Genomic DNA, 25,719 nt, shown 5'->3' with positions numbered 1-25,719 from the left:
GCTGAAGAACTGAGCTAGGTTGGGGTCCAAGCTTATAAGGAGGATCCTAAGAAAAACAGACTGGACCAGGTGCAAGTCCAAGGGAAATAGATAAGGAACTGTAGCTATTTGTGTCATTGCACAGAATAGGCTTCTTTTTTTTTTTCTTCTTCTTCCTGAGGTAGGGTTTTGCTCTAGCTCAGGCTGAACTCACTATGTAGTCTCAGGGTAGCCACGAATTTACAGTGATTCCCCCTATCTCTGCTTCCCAAGTGCTGGGATTAAAGGCATGCTCCACCACACCTGGCTTTTTTTTTTTTTTTTTTAAAGTAATAATTGCTTAAGGGAGGATGCCCAAGATGTTTTCTCTTCCTTCAAGGCCTTCTGACTTAAGGGAAGTACATCAGTCAGGGGAGGTGTCAGGCTTCTCTGGGACTGGCTTTCTCTGATGTTTCTTGAAGGTCTTCTACTGTTAGGGACATTCATTAACCCTGTAGTTCCTCTGGTTTTCAGGGAGAGTCATTAACCCTTCAGTCCGAACTCTGGAAGAATAAAGATTGGGGAGAATTGGGGTGTGAGCAGGGCATCTCAGAGCTGGCTGCATGGAAAGGAACTGGGACCATGTCAGACTCGAGCTACTTCCTGCTAGAGGGAGCTGCAGATCTTTCAGGGGTGTCCCGTGCAGTCCTATGGAAGTTGGATGCCCAGGGGTTGATATCCAGTGGCCATGAAGAATGCAGTGCCTCACTGTGAGGTGAAGGCATGTATCCTTTCTTGGAGCAATTCAGTGAGACATCTTCATGCAGCTCCCTCTTTCTCTATGGTGGCAGGAGGGGTGCTGAATTCGCTGCTGAATCTGCATTGTCTGCCCAGAACAACCACAGTTGGAAGTTCCCAAGTGGTCCAAGCAAGACTGGATTTTTAAAATATACATTTTATGTATTTATTTGAGGGAGAGAGAGAGAATGGGCACACTGGGGCCTCCAGTCACTGCTAACAAAATCCAGACGCATGTGCCACCTGGTGCATCTGGTTTATGTGGGAACTACAGAACTGAAGGCAGGCAAATGCCTTAACTGCTAAGCCATTACTCCAGCCTGAGACTGGATTTATAAAAATAAATTTTTATTCATTTATTTATTTGTGAGGAGAGAGAAGGGGTAGAGAATCTGATAAATGAATGAGAGAGTGAGAATGAGCAAGCCAGGGCCTCTTGCTGTTGCATATTAATTCCAGACTCATGTACCACTTTGTGTATCTGGCTTTTTTGTGGGAACAGGGGAATTGAACCTAGGCTGGCAGGCTTTTCAAGCAAGCGCCTTTAACCTCTGAGCCATCTCTCTGGCCCCAAGATTGGATTTTTGTAGAATTTTCCTGAAACTACTATAAGGCCTTTTCATTTTTGGGAGGTCTTACATGTAGCCTAGACTGGCCTTAAGCTTGGAATCTTCCTGCTTCTACTGGGACTACAGGTGTGGGCCACCAAGCCAGACAAAAAAATGGTTTTAAGGGTCATTATAATGCCTAGCGTTCTTTTCTAAGTTTTTTGTTCCAAACAACTTTCAAGCACTTTTCAAAATTTTTCTATTAATTTATTTGAGAGAGAGAGGGACAGAGGCAAGTAGATAGAGATAGTGAGAATGGACACACCAGGGCCTCTAGCCACTGCAAATGAACTCTAGATGTGTGTACCCCCTTATGCATGTGGCTTAAGTGGGTCCTGGGGAATCAAACCTGGGTCTTTAGGCATCTCAGGCAAGCACCTTAACTGCTAAGCCATCTCTCCGGTCCACTTTTTTTTTTTTTTTTTTTTTTTAAAGCTTGAGCTCCTCCTGCTGTGATAGGATTTCAGGCATATCCCACCATATCCAGCTTTTACACACTCTGTAAATGGGCACATCAATTAGAACAGATAAATTTTACATCTTTTAAGTTTTGTGGAGAGTTGAAATATGTATTTTGATAATTGTCTAAAAACGTGAGTACAAATGGCTATCTTTTGTTTGGTTTTGATAGTACTGGGAATTAAATCCTGAACCTTCTGCACAGTAGGCAGACACTTTACCATTGAACTACACCCCCAGCTCTAAATGGTTATCATACTTAGAAATTTTAAATAAAATTTTTATAAGAAGTTTGCCTAAAGAACTTTTCTTGAAGTTAGTCTAGATATAATAAGACTCTCTTGGTGTAGTATTCAGTCTGATTTGTCTTTTAAAACAACTTGTGCAGATTACTGCTTCTCCTTTATGGTAACTACAGTTCCTGCTGTGATTCAAATATTACAACCCTTAAGGAGTTGTATATTAGGCCTGGAAAATAGTGTAATTTGAAACCTTGAAAGTTTTTCTGAATTGAAATAGTTCTCCTAAGAAGTATGTTCAAGTGGGAGAACTACTTAGAAATTTATTACTTTGAAATATAGAAAGTTTGGTCATCTGTGGAACAGATGGAGTAAATGGAGTTTATGATACTAAAATGTAGCGCACTCTATATATGAAATCTTGTCTTTTGAGGTTTAGGCTAGCAAATTATTCCTGAGTCAACTGTTAGGATAAATATAAAGGGGAAGCTTTGCCTTTGTTGCTCAGTATGGCTTCAGCTTTCTTGGGTCAGGCTTCCAAGCATTCCTTATTTCTCAGGTATTAGTTGGAGCTGATTTAGAAACTGCAAAACTGGCAGTGTCAAAATGTTCTTTATTTTGCTAAATTCTATAAAAAATAAATCCAAGAAACTTGCTATCTAAAAGCCATTCATAGAGAGACGGTTTAGCAGTTAAGGTGCTTGCCTGTGAAGCTTGAGGACCCATGTTCTACTCTCCAGGTCCCACATAAGCCAGACACACAAGGTGATACAAGCATGCAAGGTTGCACATGTGTACAAGATAGCACATGTGTCTCGAGTTTGATTGCAGTGGCTGGAGCCCCTGGTGCGCCAATTATTTCTTTCTCTCTCTCTCCCTTCCTCATTCTCATTCTTAAAAAAAATGAAGGCCAGGTCTGGAGAGATGGCTTAGTGGTTAAGGCACTTGCCTGTGAAGCCTAACAATCCATGTTCGACTCTCCAGATCCCACATAAGCCAGATGCACAAGGTGGTGCAAGCACAAACGTGGTACAGACATCTGGAGTTCAGTTTTAGTGTCTGGAGGATCTGACATTCCAATTCTCTCTCTCTCATAACAAAAGTAAGAAACAAAACAAACAAACAAAAAAAACCCCAAACACAAAAGGTCAGTCTGTTGGGCTTGCCTCAAAATAAAAAAATAAATAAATGCCACTCATGGCGTTGTACTCTTTTATTCTAAGCACTTGGAAGGCTAAGGTGGGAGGATGACTGCCAGTTCAGGACAGCCTGACCTAAAGAAAAAAGAAGCTTGCTATCTAAAACAGTAGCCTTGGGGCTGGAGAAATGGCTCAGCAGTTAAAGCACTTTTGCCTGCAAAATCTAATGACTCAGGTTTGATTCTCTTGTACCCATGTAAAGCCAAATGCACAAAATGGTGCATATATCTGCAGTTTGTTTGCAGTGGCTATAGGCCCTGGCACACCCATTCTCTCTCTCTGTCTCTCTGCTTGCAAATAAATAAAAATATTTAAAACAGTAGCCTCCTAACCCATCTGAAAAATATTTTCAGTATCTAAGTATTTTTGGTAATTTATAAATTATAAATAGTATTTATGTTTTAGCATAATTAGCTAATATATATGGGCATAATATAAATATTTATTATTAACAGAGAGAGAGCATATGGGGGGGGGCTTCCTGCCACTCACATGCACCATTTGAATTCTTTGTCTTTTCTGTTTGTCTTCAGATTTCATAAATCACTAAATCACTGAAATATAGTTGTATGAAAGAAATTTAATATATTTATCTTTCAAGTTTTGTTGATGTGTGTGTATGTATTTGATGTGTGAGGGTTTCTGTGTGACTGTGGGCATGTGTGCCATGGTGTGTGGCAAAGAACAGTTCTCCAGTTGGTCTTCACCTTCCACCTCTTTTTTGGGGGGGAGGGTAGGCTGGCTATAGCCCAGGCTGACCTGGAGTTCACTATGTAGTCTCAGGGTGGCCTTTGAGCACCCAGCGATCCTCCTACCTTTGCTTCCCAAGTGCTGGGATTAAAGGCATGCGCCACCATATCCAGGTTTCCACCTCTTTCCGAGTCAGGGTCTCATTCTGGCTGTTTCTGTTGACTGCTGAGCTTGCCAGAATTAACAATTTTTCTTCCAAGTCATGGTCAGCATGCTGGGATTACATGGGCCTGGCACAGCTTCCAGCTCTTTATGTGGGGCCTGGGGGTGGTAAGCTCTGTGCTTAGGCTTGGGCAGCAAGCTCTTTATCAACTGAACCCCCTCCCCAGCCCGAGGAAAGTAATTTTTGAAAACCATAACCAGAGAAATGCAGACATCCCGTGGTGTGTTTTGTGCCCTTCTGGAGCTAAGTGTATACTCTGGAATCTACCTGGTACTTCAAGAGTTTACAGTAATTAAATTACAGATTACCATGTAGAATATGCATATTGTTTAGCATTAAACATTACAAAGATGTTTGCATCTCAGTTTATTTGGAAGAATTTGGTTTTGAAATTGGGTTGGCTTAGGTCTAATCGTCAGTGACTGATGTGAATGTTTATAAAGATACTATTTTATATCTTGATAGGTGAAGTACATATATACCTTATGTACATACAGGATCCTCAATCATTGAAAAGCTTTTTTTTTTCCCAGTACTGGAGATCTCACGATCTAACTCAGGGCCTTACTCAAGGTGGGCAAGAGCTTTAGCACTGAGCCTCCAAAAGTACCTTTTACACCATGCATCTTGTGTGGCTTTTGAATCTCATTTTGCTTCTATTGGGAATATTAGTTCATTCCTGAGATAAGAGTGGCTTGTTTGGTTTGTTTGTTTTGTTGTTGTTTTGAGGTAGGGTCTTGCTCTAGCCCAGGCTGACCTGGAATTCAATATGTAGTCTTAGGGTAGCCTTGAACTCACGGCAGTCTCCCTACCTCTGCCTCCCGAGTGCTGGGATGAAAGGTGTGCATCACCATGTCTGGCTTGAGAGAAGAGTTTCTGTCTGTTTAAAGTCTCAGTAGGCTGAGAGTGGTGGCACATACCTGTGATCACTGGTAATCTTAGCTCTTAGGAAGCTGATGAGTTTGAGGTCAGCCTGGACTACATAGGGAGTTCAAGGCTAATCTGGGCTACACATGGTGAGACTGCTTCAAAAGGCAAAGAAAGAAAAAACCAACAAACAGAAAATTTACCACAAAAAACCCCAACCAACCCAACAAACAAAAACCCCACTCCATCAGATATTAAAGTAAAACAGTTCTTCCACTTTCCCCTTTCCACAAAATGTAGTCACAAACTGATGAGTTTTAACTAAAACAAAGCAAACTACCTCTTTAGGAACAGAGGGGACAAGCAAAGAGGCAGGGTTCAGATTCTTATAAATACTCATGGGAAGAGTGGTAGAGGCTTGGCTCAGAAGCCTACACTTCCCTATGGAATACCTGGCAAGGCATGCCAGAATCAGTGAGTTACAGCAGGTGATCACAGTGCATCCTGGAACATATTATTTAAGTAATCTACTGATTCTGTCAAAGTGTATCACACACATCCAGTCTTGGATGATTCCAACAGCATTAGCATACCTTATCACACTGTAATAAAAGTGCTTTTTTACATACAACGTAGGACCTACTGGCTTCATAATTTAGCTGTCATTGTAAGTCCTGGGAGCTTAGGCCTCACAGAGGGAGATCAGAACAGGGGTGGAGAGAGATGGGCTTTGTGTATTATTTTAGTCTAATTTCTGTGCAAGGATTTAGGCATTGGAATGCGTTTTGTGCTAGTGCATCCCCGCCCTTTCCCATTTACCCCATCCTTCCTCCTTCCCTTTCTTTACTGGGTAGTGAACCTTGTGCATGCTATACAAACACTATATCTGATTATATATATAGCCTTTTTGGTTAGTTATTTACTATTTATGTGGTGTCTCATTCTAGTTGAGGCTGCCTTGGGAGTCACTGTGTAGCCCAGTCGGGCCTAGAACTCATGGGTCTTCCTACCTCAGCCTCCCGAGTGCTGGGATTGTTGATGCCTGTTTGTTTCTTTTTAGGTAGGGTCTCATTCTTGCCCAGACTGACCTGGAACTCTCTCAGTAGTCCCAGGCTGGCCTTGAACTCACAGTGATCCTCCTGACTCTGCCTTCCCAGTGTTGGGATTAAAGGTGTGCGCCCATTCCTAGCAATTTTTTTCTTTTTTTATTATTTTTATTTTTGAAAGAGAGAATGGTGCACCAGGACCTTCAGCCTGCTGCAAATGAACTCCAGACATGTGCGCCCACTTGTGGCGTATGTGCAACATTACGCACTTGTGTCACTGTGTGCCTGGCTGTGTGGGACCCGGAGACTTGAACATGTGTTCTGAGGCTTTGGAGTCAAGTGCCTTAACCCCTAAGCCATCTCCCAGCCCAGTTCTTTTTCTTTTTGAAACTAGGTTGTACCAAATTGCCCAGCCAAGGCCTTGAACTTGGAGTCAGCCAGGCAGGAGCAGTCCAAGTAGCTGGGATTGGAAGCCTGCACTGTCAGATGGGCTTCCTTTCTGTCAAACATCTACTGTGCTCTGCTCCCCTCCCCTTCTTGATCTTTAAGTAGCATTTTTGCTTTTTATATTTATGAACACTTCCTTTCCTTAAAAAAAAAGGCTAAAATGCAAACTGTTGTATTAGAATTTGGAATAATGGTAGATTTTTTTCCCCCTTTAGCAAATGGACTTGAGAGCTGGTGGGGTTGCTCACACATGTAATCTCAGCAAAGACAGGAAAGACTGTTTCAAGTTTGAGAGTGAGACACTGTCTCAAACAACCAAACCAACCAACCAAATAAGTAACAACAAACTAACAAATGAACTTAAAGTGATTGCTGTGAGAGACTATAAATTTGTCTTTTGCTCTCGTTTGGTTAAATAAATTACATTTTTCAGTTCATTGAATACTGTAAAATTTATTAAATTATCTCAGCTGTGATTAAAATTAAAATATACTTTGTTAATATGTTAAAAGTCTCTCTAGTAAAATACTGCATAATAAATTTTCTGTATGCTGTAGGGGACTAATGGGAAACTTAGTAACATTTACATATTTTTTACTTAAATTGTAATATTTCCATGTTTTGTTCATAAACAATAAATATGTATATAGTCATGGCTTATTACAGGATGGGGGAAATTTTTGATCATCTCTGTTAGCTAATCAAAGTTACAAAGGAGCTGAACTTAGTAATACACAGTGAAACATTTTGTATTATCAGATTTGTATTTAACAACTATGGTTAAAACCAAAGAAGAGAGCTTTAAGAAAAAAAGTACTTACAAAAGCTGGTTGGAGGCCGGAGAGATGGCTTAGCAATTAAAACACTTGCCTGCAAAGCCAAAGGTCCCAGGTTCAATTTCCCAGGACCCTTGTAAGCCACACGCACATGGCAGTGCACGTGTCTGGAGTTTGTTTGCAGTGGCTGGAGGCCCTGATGTGCCCATTCTCTCTCTCAAATAAATAAAAACTATCATATTAATGTTAAATAAAAAGCATATAACACCGATAAAATAAAAGCTGGGTGGCCAGCATATGATGTATCCATGCAAAGTTTCTACTTGAAAATAAAAAAGGAAAGGGCTGGGTGGATGGCACATGTCTTTAATCTTACTCAGCACTCTGGTTGGGAGATGAAGAAAGAAGATCTTTGTAAAGCCATCTTAGAGCTACAGAGTGAATTCCAGTCAGTCTGGGCTAGAGTGAGGCACCACCTTGGGAAAAAAAAATTAATAAATAAAAGTAAATAAATTTTTTATGCCTTCATGTCATAACATAACAGCCCTTGGAAGAGATATAATCCAGTATTACCAGTTTTGAATAATAATTATTTTGATCATTTTCTTTTTAAAAAAGTTTTTTTTGCTTTTTTTTTTTTACTTATTTACTTATTTAATTATTTGAGAGAGAGAAATAGGCAGGGAAAGAGAATAGGCATGCCAGGGCCTCCAGCCAATGAAAACGAACTCCAGATGTGTGCTTATGTGGGTCCTGGGGAATTGAACCTGGGTCTTTTGGCTTTGCAGGCAAGTGCCTGAACCATCTCTTTAGCCCCAAATGAGTATAAATACTCAATTTATGCTGTAAAAGTATTTAAACTTTATGAATTTCTGCAGGATTCTTCTGCTACATGAAAAGTTGAAAATGAGAAAGAGCTTAAAACAAATTTTTTGTTTGTTTGTTTTTTTGAGGTAGGGTCTCACTCTAGCCTGGGCTGACCTGGAATTCACTATGTAGTCTCAGGGTGGCCTCATACTCACAGTGATCCTCTTACCTCTGCCTTTTGAGTACTGGGGTTAAAGGTGTGCACCAGTACACCCAGCAAGAAAGAGATTTTTCTTTTTATTTATTTATTTGAAAGTGACAGACAGAGAAAGAGGGAGGGAGAGAGAGAGGGAGAGAATGGGCACACCAGGGCCTCCAGCCACTGCAAACAAACTCCAAATGCATGCGCCCCTTTGTGCATATGGCTAATGTGGGTCCTGGGGAATCAAGCCTCAAACCGGGGTCCTTAGGCTTCACAGGCAAGCACTTAACCACTAAGCCATCTCTCCAGCCCAAGAAAGAGATTTTTAAATGAAGTATAAAGCCTGTTGTACTCTCTATGGTACTTGTAGCAAGTGAGGTTAGATTACCACAGCAGAGTGTCTTCATTCTTGATTGTTCCACTTTGGATAGGCATTAGTGGACAGTCTCTCACAGCTCCTCATGATAGCATTGCTATCTTTGGGTTAGGGAACTATGTAGAAAAATTAGCCACCTCTAATGGTAGGTAGTCCTTCAGGTTAATCAGACATCAGGATTTGATGATAGTTTATTTTTATATGATGGAAGTCCTTATAATTCTTCTAAAGATTTTAAAATTGATTGTAACATTTAATTAAAATTCCTATGTGGATTCTGTTATTTGCTTTGTAAAAAATACAGGGAAATCCACTGTCCTTAAGAATATAGCCCTGTGGGCTGGAGGGATGGCTTAGTGGTTAAGATGTTTGCCTGCAAAGCCAAAGGACCCAGGTTCAATTCCCCAGGACCCACATTAGCCAGCTGCACAAGGGGGTGCACATGTCTGGAGTTTGTTTGTAGCAGCTGGAGACCCTGGCATACCCATTCTTTCTCTCTCTCCCCTCTCTGTCAAATAAATAAGTAAATAAATTAATTTAAAAAATAAAAAAATGTAGTCCTGGGACTGTAGAGATGGCTTAGCAATTAAGGCACTTGCCTGCGAAGCCTAAGGACCCAGGTTCGATTCCCTAGTACCCATCTAAGCCGGATGCACAAGGTGGCCGCATGTATCTGGAGTTCATTTGCAGTGTCTGGCAGCCCTGGCATGCCCATTCTCTCTTATCTGCCTCTTTCTCTTGCTCTCTCAAATAAATAAATAAAATATTAAAAAAGAATGCAGTCCTTAAAAAATAAAGTTGTTACATATCAGAGAAAAGCAGACTGATTGTGTTGTCATGGCAACTCAAATGGGGAAAATGAAAACAGCACAGATAAGCCGCATCCTGTTGTCATAGCAACCATAGTTGTGAAAATGATTAAAACTGGTCTAGAAAAGATATATTGTAGCCCTAGTCCATTGAAAGTAAATAGTGTAAGAAAAGACAAGGAGAATTGGTTTTAGACACAAGCTATCCCTCTGGTGCCTCAGGTTGCTAGTACACTGTGTATAGGCCAATCTCTGTTCTTCTAATTGTAGTTCAACTCACTTTCATTGCCTCTGATCATAATAATGGCATGAGAGAAAGACAAATATAATAACTATATGAAGGCTGTGAATAAGTCTTATTTCAGTGGCAGATTTAAAAAGAAATTGAAAAACTTTTTGTGAGAATAATTTTTTTCAAAAGTGTTTTCTTTTTCTCCTCTTTCTTCCACTTTTCAGGTAGTGCTTAATTTTCATTCTTTTTTTAAATCCCTTGCTGTATCATTTTAGTCTTAAGTGATACTGTAACAAGCATCTAACATCATGGCAATTTATAATGCAGCATTTTGATTGCATATGAACAGATGGATTTAGTGGTAAATGATAAACATCCTGTAGGTGTAAAGAAATTAATTTTAGCTCTGTCTTTCAAGCTTTTTTGTAATCAAGGCTTCTTAAGTGTTATTTTTAAATGCCACTATTTCTTTCCCAACTTCTACTTGTCTATCAAAGCAGAATGCTTCATGTAGCAGAGTAGAGACGTGTTAGGAATAAACCTGGTGGACGCTGGGTTCTTTGTTCAGCAGCTGCTGCTTGCACAGGTTTTGTGGTAATGGAATCGGCATCTCTGTATTACAGTATTGATCTGCTGCTTGGTAGGTACTGTGTAAAAGAGGTATCCAAGTTACACTGTATTAAAGTGGTTTAAGAGCAGTTTATATTACAAATGAGATGGAGGAAGGTGGAGTTCTGCAAGACTGGACCCAACCACATGCTATAAATTATCCGTAAGAACTGAAGATTAAAAAATATTTATGCCTCAACCCTCATGTTTCTATCCACATTTCAGTGCAAATAGTTGAATATTATCCTAAATTGAGGTACCTTCTCCCTTTTGGTACAGGTTTATATTTATATACCTGTTTTTGTTGTTGTTGAAACAAAGTCAGCAAGTTTTTAAAATGGAGATAAGGGATACTACATAGTTCCGATTTAAGTGCAGATGTTTGTTTAATTATTTGCAAGCAAAGAGGAGAGGGGAGGGAAGGAGGGAGGGAGGGAGGAAGGAGGGGAAGAGAGAGAGAGAGAGGGAAGGAGAGAGCGAGAGAGAGAGATTATATATATGGGTGTGCCTGGGCCTCTAGCCAGTGCAAACAAACTCCAGATGCACATGCCACTTTATGTATCTGGCTTTATGTAGGTACTAGGGAATCGAACCCTGTCCATTAGATTTTGCAGGCAAGCACCTTAACCACTGAGCAATCTCTCCATCCTAAGTGTAGGTGTTTAGAAATAACCACACACTTATGGGATAGGAAAAGGATAGTGTGCACCCAAGGCTCCCACACACAGACAGGATAGGAAAAGGATAGTGTGTGTTTGAGATGTATTAGTTTGTGTCTTGGCTTATGTTAAATTGGATTGGAAGATCAAGTTTTTTTTTTATTTTCCTTGAAGAAAGATTATTAGGTATACTTATCACATTCTATTTCACAATTTCTTGTCACATTTCACTTGCTTCAGAAATACTCATTTTGGATCCTTCTTGTGAATATGTAACTCTTAATACTAATGTCCTAAGAGAAAGGAGATTTTCTTATCTAACCTCAGTAATAACCACACCATCACAGAAAATGTCCTCACAGCATATCAAGCAATCAAATAGCCAATAAACCTATTCTCCTGCTAAATTCCATAAACTGGATGGGGAGGGTGGATAATGTTTATTTTTCTTTCTTACTAGGAGACATGACACTTGGTCTTTGAGATGGTTATTTATTTCATATATTGTAGCTGCCAATCAGCCAACGATTTGCAAATAGTGAAGTAAACACATTGCTGCAAACGGTCCTCTTCTCTGCTAGCCTGTGGCACCCAGGAAATTGGATATAATGTAGTTGTATTTGTTTATGTAAGCATTTATTTTCTTTCTAATGAGCAAGTAATTTTCTTTTCTGTACTCCTACACAAAAGTTAAGGAGTGTTCATGAGAGCTGGGAGACTTGGTTTGCAGTCATGGACATTGTGTTTGGTATCAGGGGAGTCTTTGATGAACAGGCACCTTTTGAACTCCTCTTCAGAGCAGACACATCTGCAGAGGGAATGGTCAGTGCTGAGTGCTGCGTGTCTTCTTTCTCTGGCTGTGCTGCTGCTGCTTCCACCTTTGCTTGGGTGATGCGAGGCAAGAGCTCTGCAGTGTTCTTAGCATGTGAATAGTAACATGCCCATCTTCGTTGGGCATGGCAGCTGCCAGGAACAAAAGTGGGAATGTGGGCTGGAGAGATGGCTTAATGGTTAAGGTGCTTGCCTGTCAAGCCTAGGGAACCAGGTTTGATTTCCCAGAACCCACATAAGCCAGATACACAAGGTGGCACATTCATCGGGAATTCGTTTGCAGTGGCTAGGGGCCCTGGTACACCCTTGCTCGCTCGCTCGCGTGTGCTCTCTCTCTCTCTCTGAAATAATATTTTTAAAAATAGTGGGAATGCAGCTGTGGGAAGCAGAATGTTCAAAGGCCTTTTCCCAAAATGGGTGGTTGCTTCAACTTCTGTTTATTCTTCTAGTTAAAACCCAGCTTTCTTTTTCTTCTTTCTGTTTGCTCTTCCTCCTTCCCTGTCTTCATCTCTCAGAAGTGCATAAAAGCCAAGCCTTCTCTGAGCACTATGATCATTTGAAGTTTGTGTATAGGCCAACTCCACATCATCAAAAGCTGTTGTGCAACTCCATGATTCCTAGGCCTCAGCTGGTGGCCTAGTTATTTCGAATAATATTTAATGTAATAAATTCTAGGGCAATAAAAGAATTTGGACAGTCCCTTAGAGCTTATTGCAGTGGGATTTTACTTGAGTTTTAATTAAACTTAATACAATGAAATTTCAACAACCAGATAATTTTTTTGTGGTATAATTTAAAAGGTCTTTTTGTACAAGAATAGGTGATAGAGTTTGTAAAACCTAAGCTGAGGTAAAAGCAGATTATAACCAAGAAAATGAACATTTTCAAACTTACACAAATTCATATCAAGCAGTTTTTTTTTAATGAGAGAATTGGCATGCTAGGGTCTCTAGTCAATGCATTCAAACTCCAGACACGTGCGTCACCTTATGCACATGTATGACCTTGTGTGCATGCGTCACCTTGTGTGACTAGCTTATGTGGGTTCTGGGGAGTTGAACCTGGGTCCTTAGGCATCACAGGCAAGCACTGTAACTGCTAAGACATCTCTCCAGCCCCATCAGGCAGCTTTTAAATGATCTGGCAAAGAAAGTGTAGGATAACAGACTCTTTGTTCTGGTATGGGAAGAATAGTGTGTGCATACACACATACACGCATACACACACACACATGTCTTACAGCAAAATTGGCCCTAAAGGGCTGGTGAGATGGCTCAGCAGTCAAAGGCATTTGCTTGCAAAGCCTGCTGGCCTGGGTTTAATCCCCCAGCCATCCACATAAAGCTGGATAGGCATTCATTTACAATGGCAAAAGACTGATGCACACACACACACACGCGCGCACACACATGCACACACACACACACAAATAAGTAACAATTTTTAAAAAACAGCTTTATACCAGATATTTATAACTCATTATTTTGATACAAGTCAAAGAAAAATAAAACACAAGTATTTGGCAATTAAGAAGACCTAAAAATTGATGTTAGGAAAATTCTGTTGTTGTCTTATACTCTGGAGTTCTTGTCTCATGCCAGTGACTTTTAGAATCTTTTTGTTTTTTTTCCTGTAATGAAGCAGAATAGTGAAAATGTTTTTACAGAAAATTGAAAAAAATCTGTATTAATTTGCTTTGGGTCATCTAGTCTCTCTGGTAAATTCATAATTAGGAAGTTCTTTTTAAGGCTGTGCTCTAGTCTCACAGGTACACAGCTATCCCATATCTGGTAAATCTAAATTCATATGTGAGGAGGTTATGTTTTTTTAAAGCATATTATTTACACAATTCACTGAAATGGCTCCTTTGGAAGTTGGGTGGCTCTCTTATGTAATTATGTACTTAGTAACCCTGCGCTACACAGCAGTAGAAATTCAAGTAAGAATAATTTATTGCCTATGCATAGTTATTAGAATTTTAAAGCATTTGTTTGTTCAAAATTCTAGTTTATCAGACTGTTATATTTGACTAATTGCATACTTAATAAATAATAATGAATAAAATTTATTTTAGAAAGCAGCTAAGTTTGAATTTTAACACTTCTAAATAAGCATCAGGAGTTGCTCTCCCTCCCTCCTTGTTTAAGAAGATTTCCATCCCTTCAGTTGAAGTGTTTTTTTTGTGGAATTTATAATGGACTTAAAGCACAATTGCAGAACTTTCTATCTATAAGGTACTATTAGAAACCTTTGTTATGTTTGTGGTGTGTATACATATGTGAAGGCACGTGTGTTGTGGCTGTGTATGTGTGTTAGAGGCCAGAGTCTGGTGTCGTCTTCTATTGCTCTCCACCTTACGTTCTTTCCACCACCTCTTCTGCAATGGACCCTGAGCCTTGGAGGGTGTTCGATGTTTCAGTGGTAGACAGTCCTCCATCTCTTCTTCTCAGCACTCTTTTGCCTTTTGGGTCATCCCAATGGTCATCGCCATCAGAAAAGAGAAGCTTCTCTAACCAGAAGTAAGAGTAGCATTAATACAGGAGTATGAACATTAAGTGTAGTGCTTTCAGGGCAATTTGGTGAGAATAATATATGCATTTATCCAGACAAGAGCAGGCTTTGTACCCCTAAGGCTCATGACCTCCCCTGCCATAGGCTTTTGATTAGGTTTTCAGTACCAGGCATGTATTCCCTCCCATAGAGCGGGCCTTCAGTCCAATTAGAGAGATGTTAGTTTCCCCCAGAGCAGACATGCCACTATTACACTCGTTCAGTCATTTGGCCTGTCTGGCCAAACCTGAGGTTTCCAGTGTCGACTGTTTTCATCGCTGATGACTTCTGTCTCCCATAAGGCTACATACGGTGCAGCTTTTTCCAACTTTCAGTTGGCTGGTCTACAGGGAGAAGGTTTTCTGCTCAGCACCAGCTTGATTTCTCAGTGACTTTGGCACTCAGGCATGTAATGTCTTCAGCAATAGGGTCTTACCATCTCTTTCTCAAGGGAAACCAAGGACCTTGGCAATAGGCTATAATGTTTTGGAGGCAACAGGGACCTCCCTGGCCAGCAACTCACTGGAAGGTATCCTGTCCCTGTCACTGAAAATTTTCTAGTAACTATCTATGGCTTCTGGATGTGCCATTATTCAAGAAAGTAGATTTTCATATGTCTTACTCAGAATATCTTGAATTTTGATTGATCACTCCCTTTTCTTTAATACAGTCTTTCCCCCTGACGTCACTTAGGCCTTTCCCCTCCCTGTAATCTGTTCTTGTACTTACATATATACAATACTATCCCCTTAAGACCTGCCCTCTTCTCCCTCCCTTATAGTCTTTTTGTAGCTTATGGGCCTCTGCTATTGATTTTTGGTTCCAGATCACACACAATTCCATACATTTGTAGCTAGGATCCACATATAAGAGAGAACATGTGATTGGCTTTCTGGGTGAGCCCCAGGGATTTCTTGTATTCCTGCTCTGTGTTCCACAGTGAACTGGATTTTTTTTTTTAATAGCCCAAGCTGGCTTGACTTTTGCTTATCCTCCTGACTCAGTCTCTCAACTACTGTAATTTCAGGCACATACCACCATGCCAAGATTTGTCCAATTTGTCTTTCTTTTATTTTTAAAATTTATTTATTTGGGTAAATAAGAGAGAGAGAGAAAGAGAAAAGTAGAGTGTCACAGAATGGGCATGCCAAGGTCTCCTGCCACTGCAAATGTACTTGAGATGCATGTGCCACTGTGCGCATATGACTTTACCTGTATATTGGGAATCAAACCTAGGCCATCAGGTTTTGTAAGCAAGTACCTTTAACCACTGAACAATCTCTCCAGCCCATAGTGGATAAACCATTTTTTTTCTAGTGGATTTATAATTGCTAATGGCAGGAATGCATTTATTACATATTAAGTCAATCCAGTTTCATTTTGGAAGGCTTACATTTTTTTCTAGCATTGATGACATTGTTGTCCCATACTGTGTCCATTTAGGATAATACTTGTTTTGGAATTATGCATCCATCTTCATTAATTGCCTCCAGTTTCAAATAGCAGATTGCCTCATTTCCCAATTAAGTAAGATGGGGCAACTATTTTATGGGTACCAGAGGTAGTTTATGAACTAAAAGAGAAGATGTTCAGTCAGGTCCCTCAAGACCAGAATCTGGTATTTAAATAGATTTAGGTCCAAAGATACTCAATCTTCCATTCCTAAGATAAATTCTACTTGATTTTCCTTTTTATATGTTACGGATTTTGTTTGCCAGTGTTTTTGAGAATGTTGCCTGTACACTCATGAGCGATAATGGCTTGTCATTTCCACTCTGCTGCTCAGTGTTCAGTCCTCATTCAGTGAGTTTCAAAGTTTTACTTCTTTTCAGTTCTTATATTTTCATTTGGTTTTCTGTTAATACTTTCATCTTTAAGAGTGGTTACCTTTAGTTATTGGGCATTTTTATTATAACTCTATTCAAGACTTTAGAAATTTATGCCAACATCTGTGACACTTTGGTATTGGCATTTATTGATAAAAGTTGTGAATTTCCTCTTTTGGTATATAAATTTGGGGTTATATTTTTGGCACTTTTAATACTAGCCTTTAAAAAATGTATTTTTTTTACTTATATGATAGAGAAAGAGATAGAATAGGTATGCCAAGACCTCTATCCACTGCGAGTGAATTCCAGGCACATATGCCATCTTGTGCATCTGATTTACGTGGGCCCTGTGGAATCAAACCTGGGTCCTTTGGCTTTGTAGGCAAGCACCTTAACTGCTAAACCAGATTTTAATATTAGAAGGGCTCTGAGTTTTGTTCCAACCTTTAAAAAAATTTTTTTTGTTTATTTTTATTTATAAGTGACAGACAAAGAGGCAGATAGAGAAAGGAAGAGCGAGAAAGAGAGAGAGAGTGAGCACACCAGGGCCTCCAGCCACTGCAAACGAACTCCAGACGTGTGCACCCCCTTGTGCATCTGGCTAATGTGGGTCCTGGGGAATTGAACCTGGGTCCTTTGGCCTCAAACTGGGGTCCTTAGGCTTCACAGGCAAGTGCTTAACCGCTAAGCCATCTCTTCAGCCCTGTTCCAACCTTATTAAAACTGGTGATATTTTAGATGGTCATAGTGGTGCATACCTATAATCCCAGTGTTTAGGGAAGGCTGAGACAGGAAGATTGTGACTTTGAGGTCAGTCTGGAATTGTAAGAGACCTTGCCTCAAAACGCCAAGAAGTAAGTGGTCGTTGTGGCACATTTAATCCCAGCACTCAGGAGGCAGAGGTAGGAGAATCACTATGTGTTTGAGGTCATCATGGCACTACAGAGTGAGTGCCAGGTCAGCCTAGAGTAGAATGAGACCCTACCTCAAAAAAACCCAAAAGGGGGAAGAGGTGGTATTTTTGTTTTATCATATTCAACCCTGTTGGGCTCAGCTTGCTAGTTCAAACAGCTTTTTATGGGTTGGAAAACCTTTGCATTGCCATTGAGATCTGTTCTGTGTGTGCCACTCAGTGGCCAGCTGGGATCTGGTTGATAGTTTATCTTATAGCTCACTTCTCAGAGTCCATAATTTACTATTTCTAGTTATATCCACCCACATGAACCTTGGCGGTAAATACCGGAGTTCATTAGCCCTTTACAGGGTTGCTTTTTTGAATTTACTTATTTATGCGGGGGGGGGGGGGGAGAGGGAGGGAGGGAGAGAGGGAGAGGGAGAGGGAGAAAATGGGCACACCAGGGCTTCCTGCCATTACAAATGAACTCCAGACACCTACACCATTTGGTGAATCTGGCTTTATATGGGTACTGAGGAATCAAACCCAGGTGGTCATGCTTTGCAAGCAAATGCCTTTAATTGCTGAGCCCCGTCTTGAGTTCTTTTCTACCATCTCTTAAGTACTATCTGGTTTCCTAGGGCTCCTTTTTCAGTACTGCATCCAGAAAGGTAGGACCTTACTGAAACCTGTGGGGGTGGGGCTAAGTGACCAGAGACTAGGAGGCCGAGGAGTCACAGCCCCTCAGGTCAAAGAGGAAGACCTCCTTAATTCAGAGTTTCGGATTTTTGAGAATCTGTTTCTCCTGTAACTTTCACTGTGGGATCATTTAAAGAAAAATGGGAGAGTGTATCATTTTCCGTGACGGTTAGGCTACCCCCTGCTTCACTATTTGAGCTAGAATGAAAAGGATTTTTCTGGAGCCCTTTACTACACTGATACTCACTTTTGGGTTTCAGGCTGCAGTCCCGGCTGGTGGATATTGGAGGAATAATAAAAAGGTAAATTATGTTAAGATCTTCTTCCCACGCACTTGTTCTGTTCATTTTTCAGAGTTCTGCAATGGCTGCTGCGTGTGTTCTGTCCACTTTCACTAGCTGCATTCAGTGGAGATGCAGGAAGGAGGATGCAGCTGCACCCTGCCTGAAACCAGGACCCCTTTAGTTACCTTATTGACATTAGTTTATGCTGGTCAACAGCCTCCCTGCAGTTCAGTCCTCTGAACTTGTGCCATGGTCCATCACAAAGACTGTATGATAACAAATGTGCTTAAAAACAGTGTATTTACTGCAGTTGTTTGGTGCAGTGTTTTAGGGTAAGTCATTCGGTCAAGTTCATTTACTGTGCTTTTTATTCTAATTATTTTCTTAGGTAGCTGAGGATGATGTGTTAAAATCTCAAACTATGGGCTGGAGAGATGGCGTAGCGGTTAAGCACTTGCCTGTGAAGCCTAAGGACCCCGGTTCGAGGCTTGGTTCCCCAGGTCCCACGTTAGCCAGATGCACAAGGGGGCGCACGCGTCTGGAGTTCGTTTGCAGAGGCTGGAAGCCCTGGCGCGCCCATTCTCTCTCTCTCTCCCTCTATCTGTCTTTCTCTCTGTGTCTGTCGCTCTCAAATAAATAAAAAAAAAAAATTAAAAAAAAAATCTCAAACTATGATTGCAGATTTATGTATTTTTCATTTAGTTCTATGTATTTTGCTTTTTCTCCCCCACTACAGTGGATTGGGCCTTATACATGGTAGGCAAGTACTCTAAAGTACTCTACCATGGATCTGTATTCCATATTTTGCTTCTTATTTTGAAATTTTGTTATTAGTACATGTACTTTTAGGGTTGGTTGTTTGTTTGTTTTGGTCTTCAAGGTAGGGTCTCACTCTAGCTCAGGCTGACCTGGAATTCACTATGTAGTCTCAAGGTAGCCTCATGGTGATCCTCTTACCTCTGCCTCCCGAGTGCTGGGATTAAAGGCATGCACCACCACGCCTGGCTTTTTAAATTTTTAACATTTATGTATTACACACACACATACACACACACACACACACACACACACACACAGAGAGAGAGAGAGAGAGAGAGAGAGAGGGAATGATAATAAGCATGCCAGGGCCTCTATGCATCTGGCTTATGTGGGGACCTGGAGAATTGAACCTAGGTCCTTAGGCTTCATAGGCATGTGCCTTAACTGCTAAGCCATCTTTCCAGCTTTTTTTTTTTTTTTTAATATAATGGTAAGCAAGTGTTGTACCAGTGAAGTATAGTCCCATCCCTTTTTCTAATTTTTGTTTTGAGGCAGGGTCTCACTAATTTGCCAGATAGGCCTTGAACTTGTGATCCTCCTGTCTCAACCTTCCTCTGTCATCTTGAAATAGCCCTCTTTATTGCTGTTTATATACTTTATTCAGAAGAGTACGTTTGTTAATATTCCAGTTTATAGTTATGTTGGTATATATTTTCAAACTTTAACTTTGAATATATCTGTATACCTGAATATATAATTGTCTTGTGTTTTAATTCAACCTGATAATCACTTGATATTCAGGCTTTTACTGTCTAGTAGAAATGTTAACCACAAATGCTACCTTTATATTTTAAATAATTTAAAATTTTCTTGAAGCCATATCATATATGTATAAAAGCAATTGAAATTTTTGTAATGTATTTTAATCTAGTATACTTTGTCATTTCATCATAAAAGCAATATAAAGTTATTGAAGAAATGTTTTACTTTTTTTTCCCCAAAAATTCTATAGGTGGTTTAACAGTTATAGTACATCACAGCTTGGGCTAGCCCATCATTCAAGTGCTCTGTAGCCACGTATGACTGATACTTAATTGTGTTGGACAGTGTAGGTTTACACCATAAACATCTAGTGTAGTAATTAATAGGTTAAGTCAGATCCTCCATTTTGTTATTTGTTCCTGTTTGTCCCATCTGTGTGTTTTTTTTCCTTTAAAAACAACAACAAAACAAAACTCTGCCTTTGGATTAGCTGTTTTTTAGTATCTCACATCATCTCTTCTGTTGGCATGCAAGGAAGTTTGTATTTATGGTTACTTTATAGATTTCAGTGTGCTTTAAACAGTTTTCATATGTTTACACAATGTATTTTGATCATAATCCCCTCACATTACTTTCTTTTATCTCCTCTCTCCCATCCCTTTTCTATGGAACCCCTTTCTCTTTCCAAGTAGTCCTTCTGTTATGATGCCTTTTTTTTTCCCTCTATCATCCATGATGACATGCTGATGAATCCAATATTGCACCTGTCTTGGGCAGGTAATGATAGCTGGGTGGGATCATAAATATGGCTACTTTGTATTAGGAGACTGTTCCAAGTCACTCCTTCCTCTCCTATAGTTCTCACATTCTTTCTGCTGCCTCTTCTGCAGTGATCCCTGAGCTTGACCAAGGTGGGGGGGGTGATGGAGATGTCCCATTTGTGCCAAGCACTCACTTGTCATTTCTCAGCACTACTGTGAGTCTTGAATCGCCCCAGTACTTACTGCCATGTGCAAAGAGTAGCTTTAACTAAAAGTGAGAGCAACACTTATATATGGATATAAACATCACTATTTGAAGGCAGTTTGATAGGTACAATATATCCATTTAGCCAAACAGAAGTAGCAGTTTCTCTGTTAGAGCTTATGACCCTCCCTGCCATAGGCTTTTGACTAGGTTTTCGCTACCAGACATGAATTCCCTCCCAATGAAGGAACCTCAAATTTAGTTAGAGAACAGTTGCCCCAGTAACAGATATGCCACTATTGCACCAGTGGGAGGTCTTGCCTAGCTGGCCAGTTGTGTAGCTTGCAGGGTACACTGGTGGTTAAGTGTTGATGACTTTTCTCCCTCACCAGGCTACATAACACTTTCCAGGACCATGCTAACTATGCTGCTTTTTATTTTTGTTTCATTTATTTATTTACACATGCATGTGGGTGCACTAGGGTCTCTGGCCACTGCAAATGAATGCCAGATAAATGCACCACTTTCTGTGCAACTTTACATGGGTGCTGGGGAACCGAGCACCAGACTGGCAGGTTTTACAAGGAAGCACTTTTAACCACTGGACCATCTCCCAGCTTAGCTATACTTCATTTTTTTAAAGTATTTCTTTATTTATGAGGGAAGGAGAGAGAGAAAGATAATATGAATGGGTGCACCATGACCTCTAGCCACTGAAAATGAATTCTAGACACATGTGCCACCTTGTGCATCTGACTTGTGTAGGTTTTGGGGAGTCAAACCTGGGTCTTTAGGCTTCATAGGCAAGTACCTTCACTGCTAAAACATCTCTCCAGTCCTAAGCTGCTTTTTTGATACAAGATCTTGCTATATAGTCCAGGCTAACTTTGAACTATGCTACTGCCTCAGCTACTTGAGAGCTGGCATCAGGAATGTGCACCTCCATGCCCTATCACACACACTTAAAAATATTGATTGAGAGCCAGACATGGCGATACATGCCTTTAATCCCAGCACTTGGGAAGCAGAGGCAGGAGGATTGCCAAGAGTTCAAGGCTGCCTTGAGACTACAGAGTGAATTCCAGGTTAACCTGAGCTAGAGTGAGACCCTGCCTTGAAAAACAAAAACAAAAACAAAAAAAAAAAAAATTGAGTGAAACACATAAAAAATTGCAATATTGTATAACATAACCTCTGTCTAAACCAGAACATCTCCATCATTCTGTGTAAAATTTTGTTATCCATTAAACAGTTTCTGTTCATGCCCTCCCCAAACAATTGCCAGTCTTTATTCTGATATGTGGATTTGCTTGTTCTGAATATTTCATACAAGTGAAACCTATAATATGTGCTCTGTTGTGTCTGGTTTCTTTTATTTAGAATAATATTTTTAGGATTCACCCATTTTGTAGCATATATCAGTACCACATTTTTTATGGCTAAATAATATTTTATTTAACACATGCAGCAATTTTTATTCACCTATTCATTGGTAAATATTATTTCTACTCTTTGGGTATTTTGCATAATTCTGCTATGAATGTATGTATACATGTATTTGATTATTTGTTTTCAATGAATTTGGATATATACCTGGTAAAAAAAATTACCATCCTAGTATAATGTGAAGGTATCTTGTGGTTCTGATTTTCATTTTCCTAATGATGTTGAACATTTTTATCATCTGCATATATATCCTCTTTAGAAAAACGCCTCTTCAAATCCTTTGCACATTTTAAGATTGGTTGCTTGACCATTTTTGTTTAGTTATGAACATTCTAAGGCTCCTGGACTCAAGTGATCCTCCTGCCTCAGGCTCTGGTATGCTGAGGACTACAGGTATTCTCCATAATGCTCTTCATTTTCTTTTGTCATTGTTCAGATAATTGAACTTGGGGCCTTGTGAAGGTAGAAAAGTACTCTACTTTTGAGGTACATTCCCAGCCTAAACTTTCTTTATAAGTTTTGGATAGCAGGCCTTTGTTAAATGTATATTTTCCAAAACAATATGTATCTTTAACTTTTATTAACACAAAAAAACAATTTATTATTATTTTTGCTCAAGCTGTATAAATAAATCATTTTCTTTAATTTTTTTTTTTTTTTTTTTTTGAGGTAGGGTTTCACTCTAACCCAGGCTGACCTGAAATTCGCTATGTAATCTCAGGGTGGCCTTGAACTCATGGTGCTCCTCCTACTTCTGCCTTATGAGTGCTGGGATTAAAGGTGTGCACCACCACTTCGTGCTTTCTTTTAAATTTTTAAAAATCTGAGAGGAGAGAGAGAGGGAAAGACCAGGAGCGGGCAGGAGAATGCATGAATGGGCATATCTGGGCCTTTTGTCACTGCAAATGAACTCCAGATGCATGCACCACTTTGTGCATCTGGCTTTACTTGGTACTTGGCCATCAAACCTGTGCTGGTAGGCTTTGCTAGCAGACAGCTTCAGGTTCACTGAGATGAACTTCCAGACCAAGCACTGTTATGGAGGAAGGGATAATTTTGAAACTTCAATCTAGGGGAAGTTCCATAATGGCAGAAGAAGCAGGCCTGCTCTTACAGGACCAGGCAGAGAGAGAAAAGCCCCAAGCCAAATGCCACACAGAACACTTCAGGAACTCTAGGCCCGCACACTTTGCATATCTTTAGATTGAAACCTGAAACCTACTACCACACCTTAAGAACTGCCCAGTGACACCTCCTTTAGCCAGGTGGCTACAGATGCAAACTACAAGTTAATAAAACACTGAATATATTGGGGGCCATCTATTCAAACTACTATAGCAAGCAAGTGCCTTTAACATTTGAGCCAACTTCCCAGCCCAAGTTGTGTATTATTTTTATTATTTATTTTTTTTAAGCCAGTGAGTGAGCAAGAGAACAGAGAGAGAGGAGAGAGAATTGGCACACTAGGGCCTCAGCCACTGCAATTGAATGCCAGGTGCTTGTGCCATCTAGAGGGTATGTGCAATCTTGCACTTGCCTCATCTCTGCATTTGGCTAATGTGGGATTTGGAGAGTGGAACATGGGTCCTTAGGCTTTACAGGCAAGCACCTTAACTGCTAAGCCCTCTCCAGCCCATGTATTATTTTTTAAAGAAGCTTTAAAATGAGAATGTTTAAAAACATTTGGGTGATATTTATATTTCTGACACTTTTCATAGTTTCTGTTTTCTAAGTTTATTTGGAAATACATTTTTTAGTTTTCTTTTTTTTAAATTAATAACTTCCATAATTATAAAAATTATCCCATGGTAATACCCTCCCTCCCCCCACTTTCCCCTTTGAAATTCCATTCTCCATCATATCCCCTCCCCCTCTGAATCAGTCTCTTATTTTAATGTCATGATCTTTTCCTCCTGTTATGATGGTCTTGTGTAGGTTGTGTCAGGCACTGTGAGGTCATGGATATCCAGGCCATTTTGTGTCTGGGGGGAGCACGTTGCAAGGAGTCCTACCTTTCCTTTGGCTCTTACATTCTTTCTGCCACCTCTTCTGCAATAGACCCTGAGCCTTGGAAGGTTTGACAGAGATATTGCAGTGCTGAGCACTCCGGTCACTTCTTTCCAGTAACATGATGCCTTCTGAGTCATCCCAAGGTCACTGCCATCTGGAAAGAGAAGATTCTCTACCAAAAGTGAGAGTAGCATTAATATAAGGGTATGAACATTAAGAGAAGTGCTTACTATAAGCATAGTATATACATTTAGCCAGGCAGCAGCAGATGTTACACCCCTAGGGCTCATGACTACCCCTGTTTTAAGTTTTCAGGATCAGGGATATAGTCCCTCCCATGGAGTGGGCCTCCAGTCCAGTTAGAGGGCAGTTGGTTTCCACCATGACAGACGTATCACTGTTGCACCCATTGGCTCATTTGGCCTGGCTGGCCAAATATAAGGCTTGCAGTGTCCACTGTTGTGTATCTCCACTGGTGATTTCTCTCTCTCCCATTGAACTGCATGCAGAATGGCTTCTGCCAGCTAGCCTGCATGGAGGAAGTTTCTGTTTTCTAAGTTTATTAGGAAATACATTTTTTAAAGATGTTAAAATTTTCTTTTGGACATATATATAATGTATTTTGATTCATGCTCATCCCTATTATTCTCTTTTATTCTCTTCTCCCTCCCAGTAACACCCCCCTTTTTTGTGTCAGGGTCTCTCTACGTAACCTAGGCTTGTCTGGAACTTGCTGTATAATACTCATTTATTAAGAGAGAATGAGAGACAAAGGCAGATAGAGAAGGGGTACAATGGCAAGGCCTCAAGCCACTGCAAACGAAGTTCAGGCCTATGTGCCACCTTGTGCATTTGGCTTTATGTGGGTACTGGGGAATTGAACTCAGGTCCTTAGGTTTTGCAGACAAGCATTTAACCGCTGAGCCATCTCTCCAGCCCTTTGTGTACTCTTTTAAATCATGCCGCTACCTCTTTCTTCTCAGGTGAGTCTGTAAAATCCCCATAATCTGTACTTTTTCTTCACAGCATCATGAAATGCTGCCTTATGGCTTATATATTTTGTTTCATGTACTTATCTGTTTATCTGTTTGTTTTTTGAGATAGGTTCTTTTTTTTTTTTTTTTGGTTTTTTGAGGTAGGGTCTCACTGTAGCCCAGGCTGACCTGGAATTCACTGTGGAGTCTCAGGGTGGCCTTGAACTCATGGCAATCCTCCTCCTGAGTGCTGGGATTAAAGGCGTGCGCCACCACGCCCGGCCTTTTTTTTTTTTTTCCCCCCAGGGTAGCCTGGAACTCTTGATCCTTTTCCTGCCTCAGCTTCTAGACTGCTGGGATTACAGGTATGAGTCATCAGTGCCCAACTCTAAAACATGCTTTTAATTTATCAACTCCTTATTCTGTGCATGTAAATTTTAAGAGTGAACAAATACCTCAGAGGGAAAGTTTGAACAGAATGTCAGGTTCACTGTAATGCTTTTCCTTTTTGCCTAAGATATTGGCCCCTAAAGTCTTGGGTATATCAGTTTCATGAATGTTCTCCTGCCTTTAAACAATTTTATTTTTTTCTTTCCTTCTTTGAGATACTCTAAGCCTTCACTAAGCTATACAACCCTTATAGAATGTTTTGAATATAAATTCCTCTTATCACATCAGGTCATGTGTCTTCGGCAGGTATATCATAGAGG

At 40.2% G+C, this 25,719-nt stretch overlaps 1 protein-coding gene across 6 annotated transcripts in view; it reads left to right on the top strand.

Annotated features, from left to right (window-relative positions):
- Positions 1-25,719, top strand: part of Btrc (beta-transducin repeat containing E3 ubiquitin protein ligase) — a 211,122-nt gene that overhangs the window by 29,043 nt on the left and 156,360 nt on the right. For 3 of the 6 annotated variants that reach the window (XM_045149718.1, XM_045149707.1, XM_004659429.3), the window contains exon 2: positions 18,069-18,110. The exons of the other annotated variants lie outside the window; for them this stretch is intronic. In XM_045149718.1, coding sequence (XP_045005653.1) covers positions 18,069-18,110 — 42 coding nt within the window. The remainder of the gene's footprint in view (positions 1-18,068; positions 18,111-25,719) is intronic. 6 annotated transcript variants of the gene reach the window in all.

Source organism: Jaculus jaculus, chromosome 1 (assembly GCF_020740685.1).
Source record: "Jaculus jaculus isolate mJacJac1 chromosome 1, mJacJac1.mat.Y.cur, whole genome shotgun sequence".
NCBI lineage: Eukaryota > Metazoa > Chordata > Mammalia > Rodentia > Dipodidae > Jaculus > Jaculus jaculus.
The sequence above is the reverse complement of the archived record's forward strand: the minus strand, read 5'-3'. Positions and strand labels throughout refer to the sequence as shown.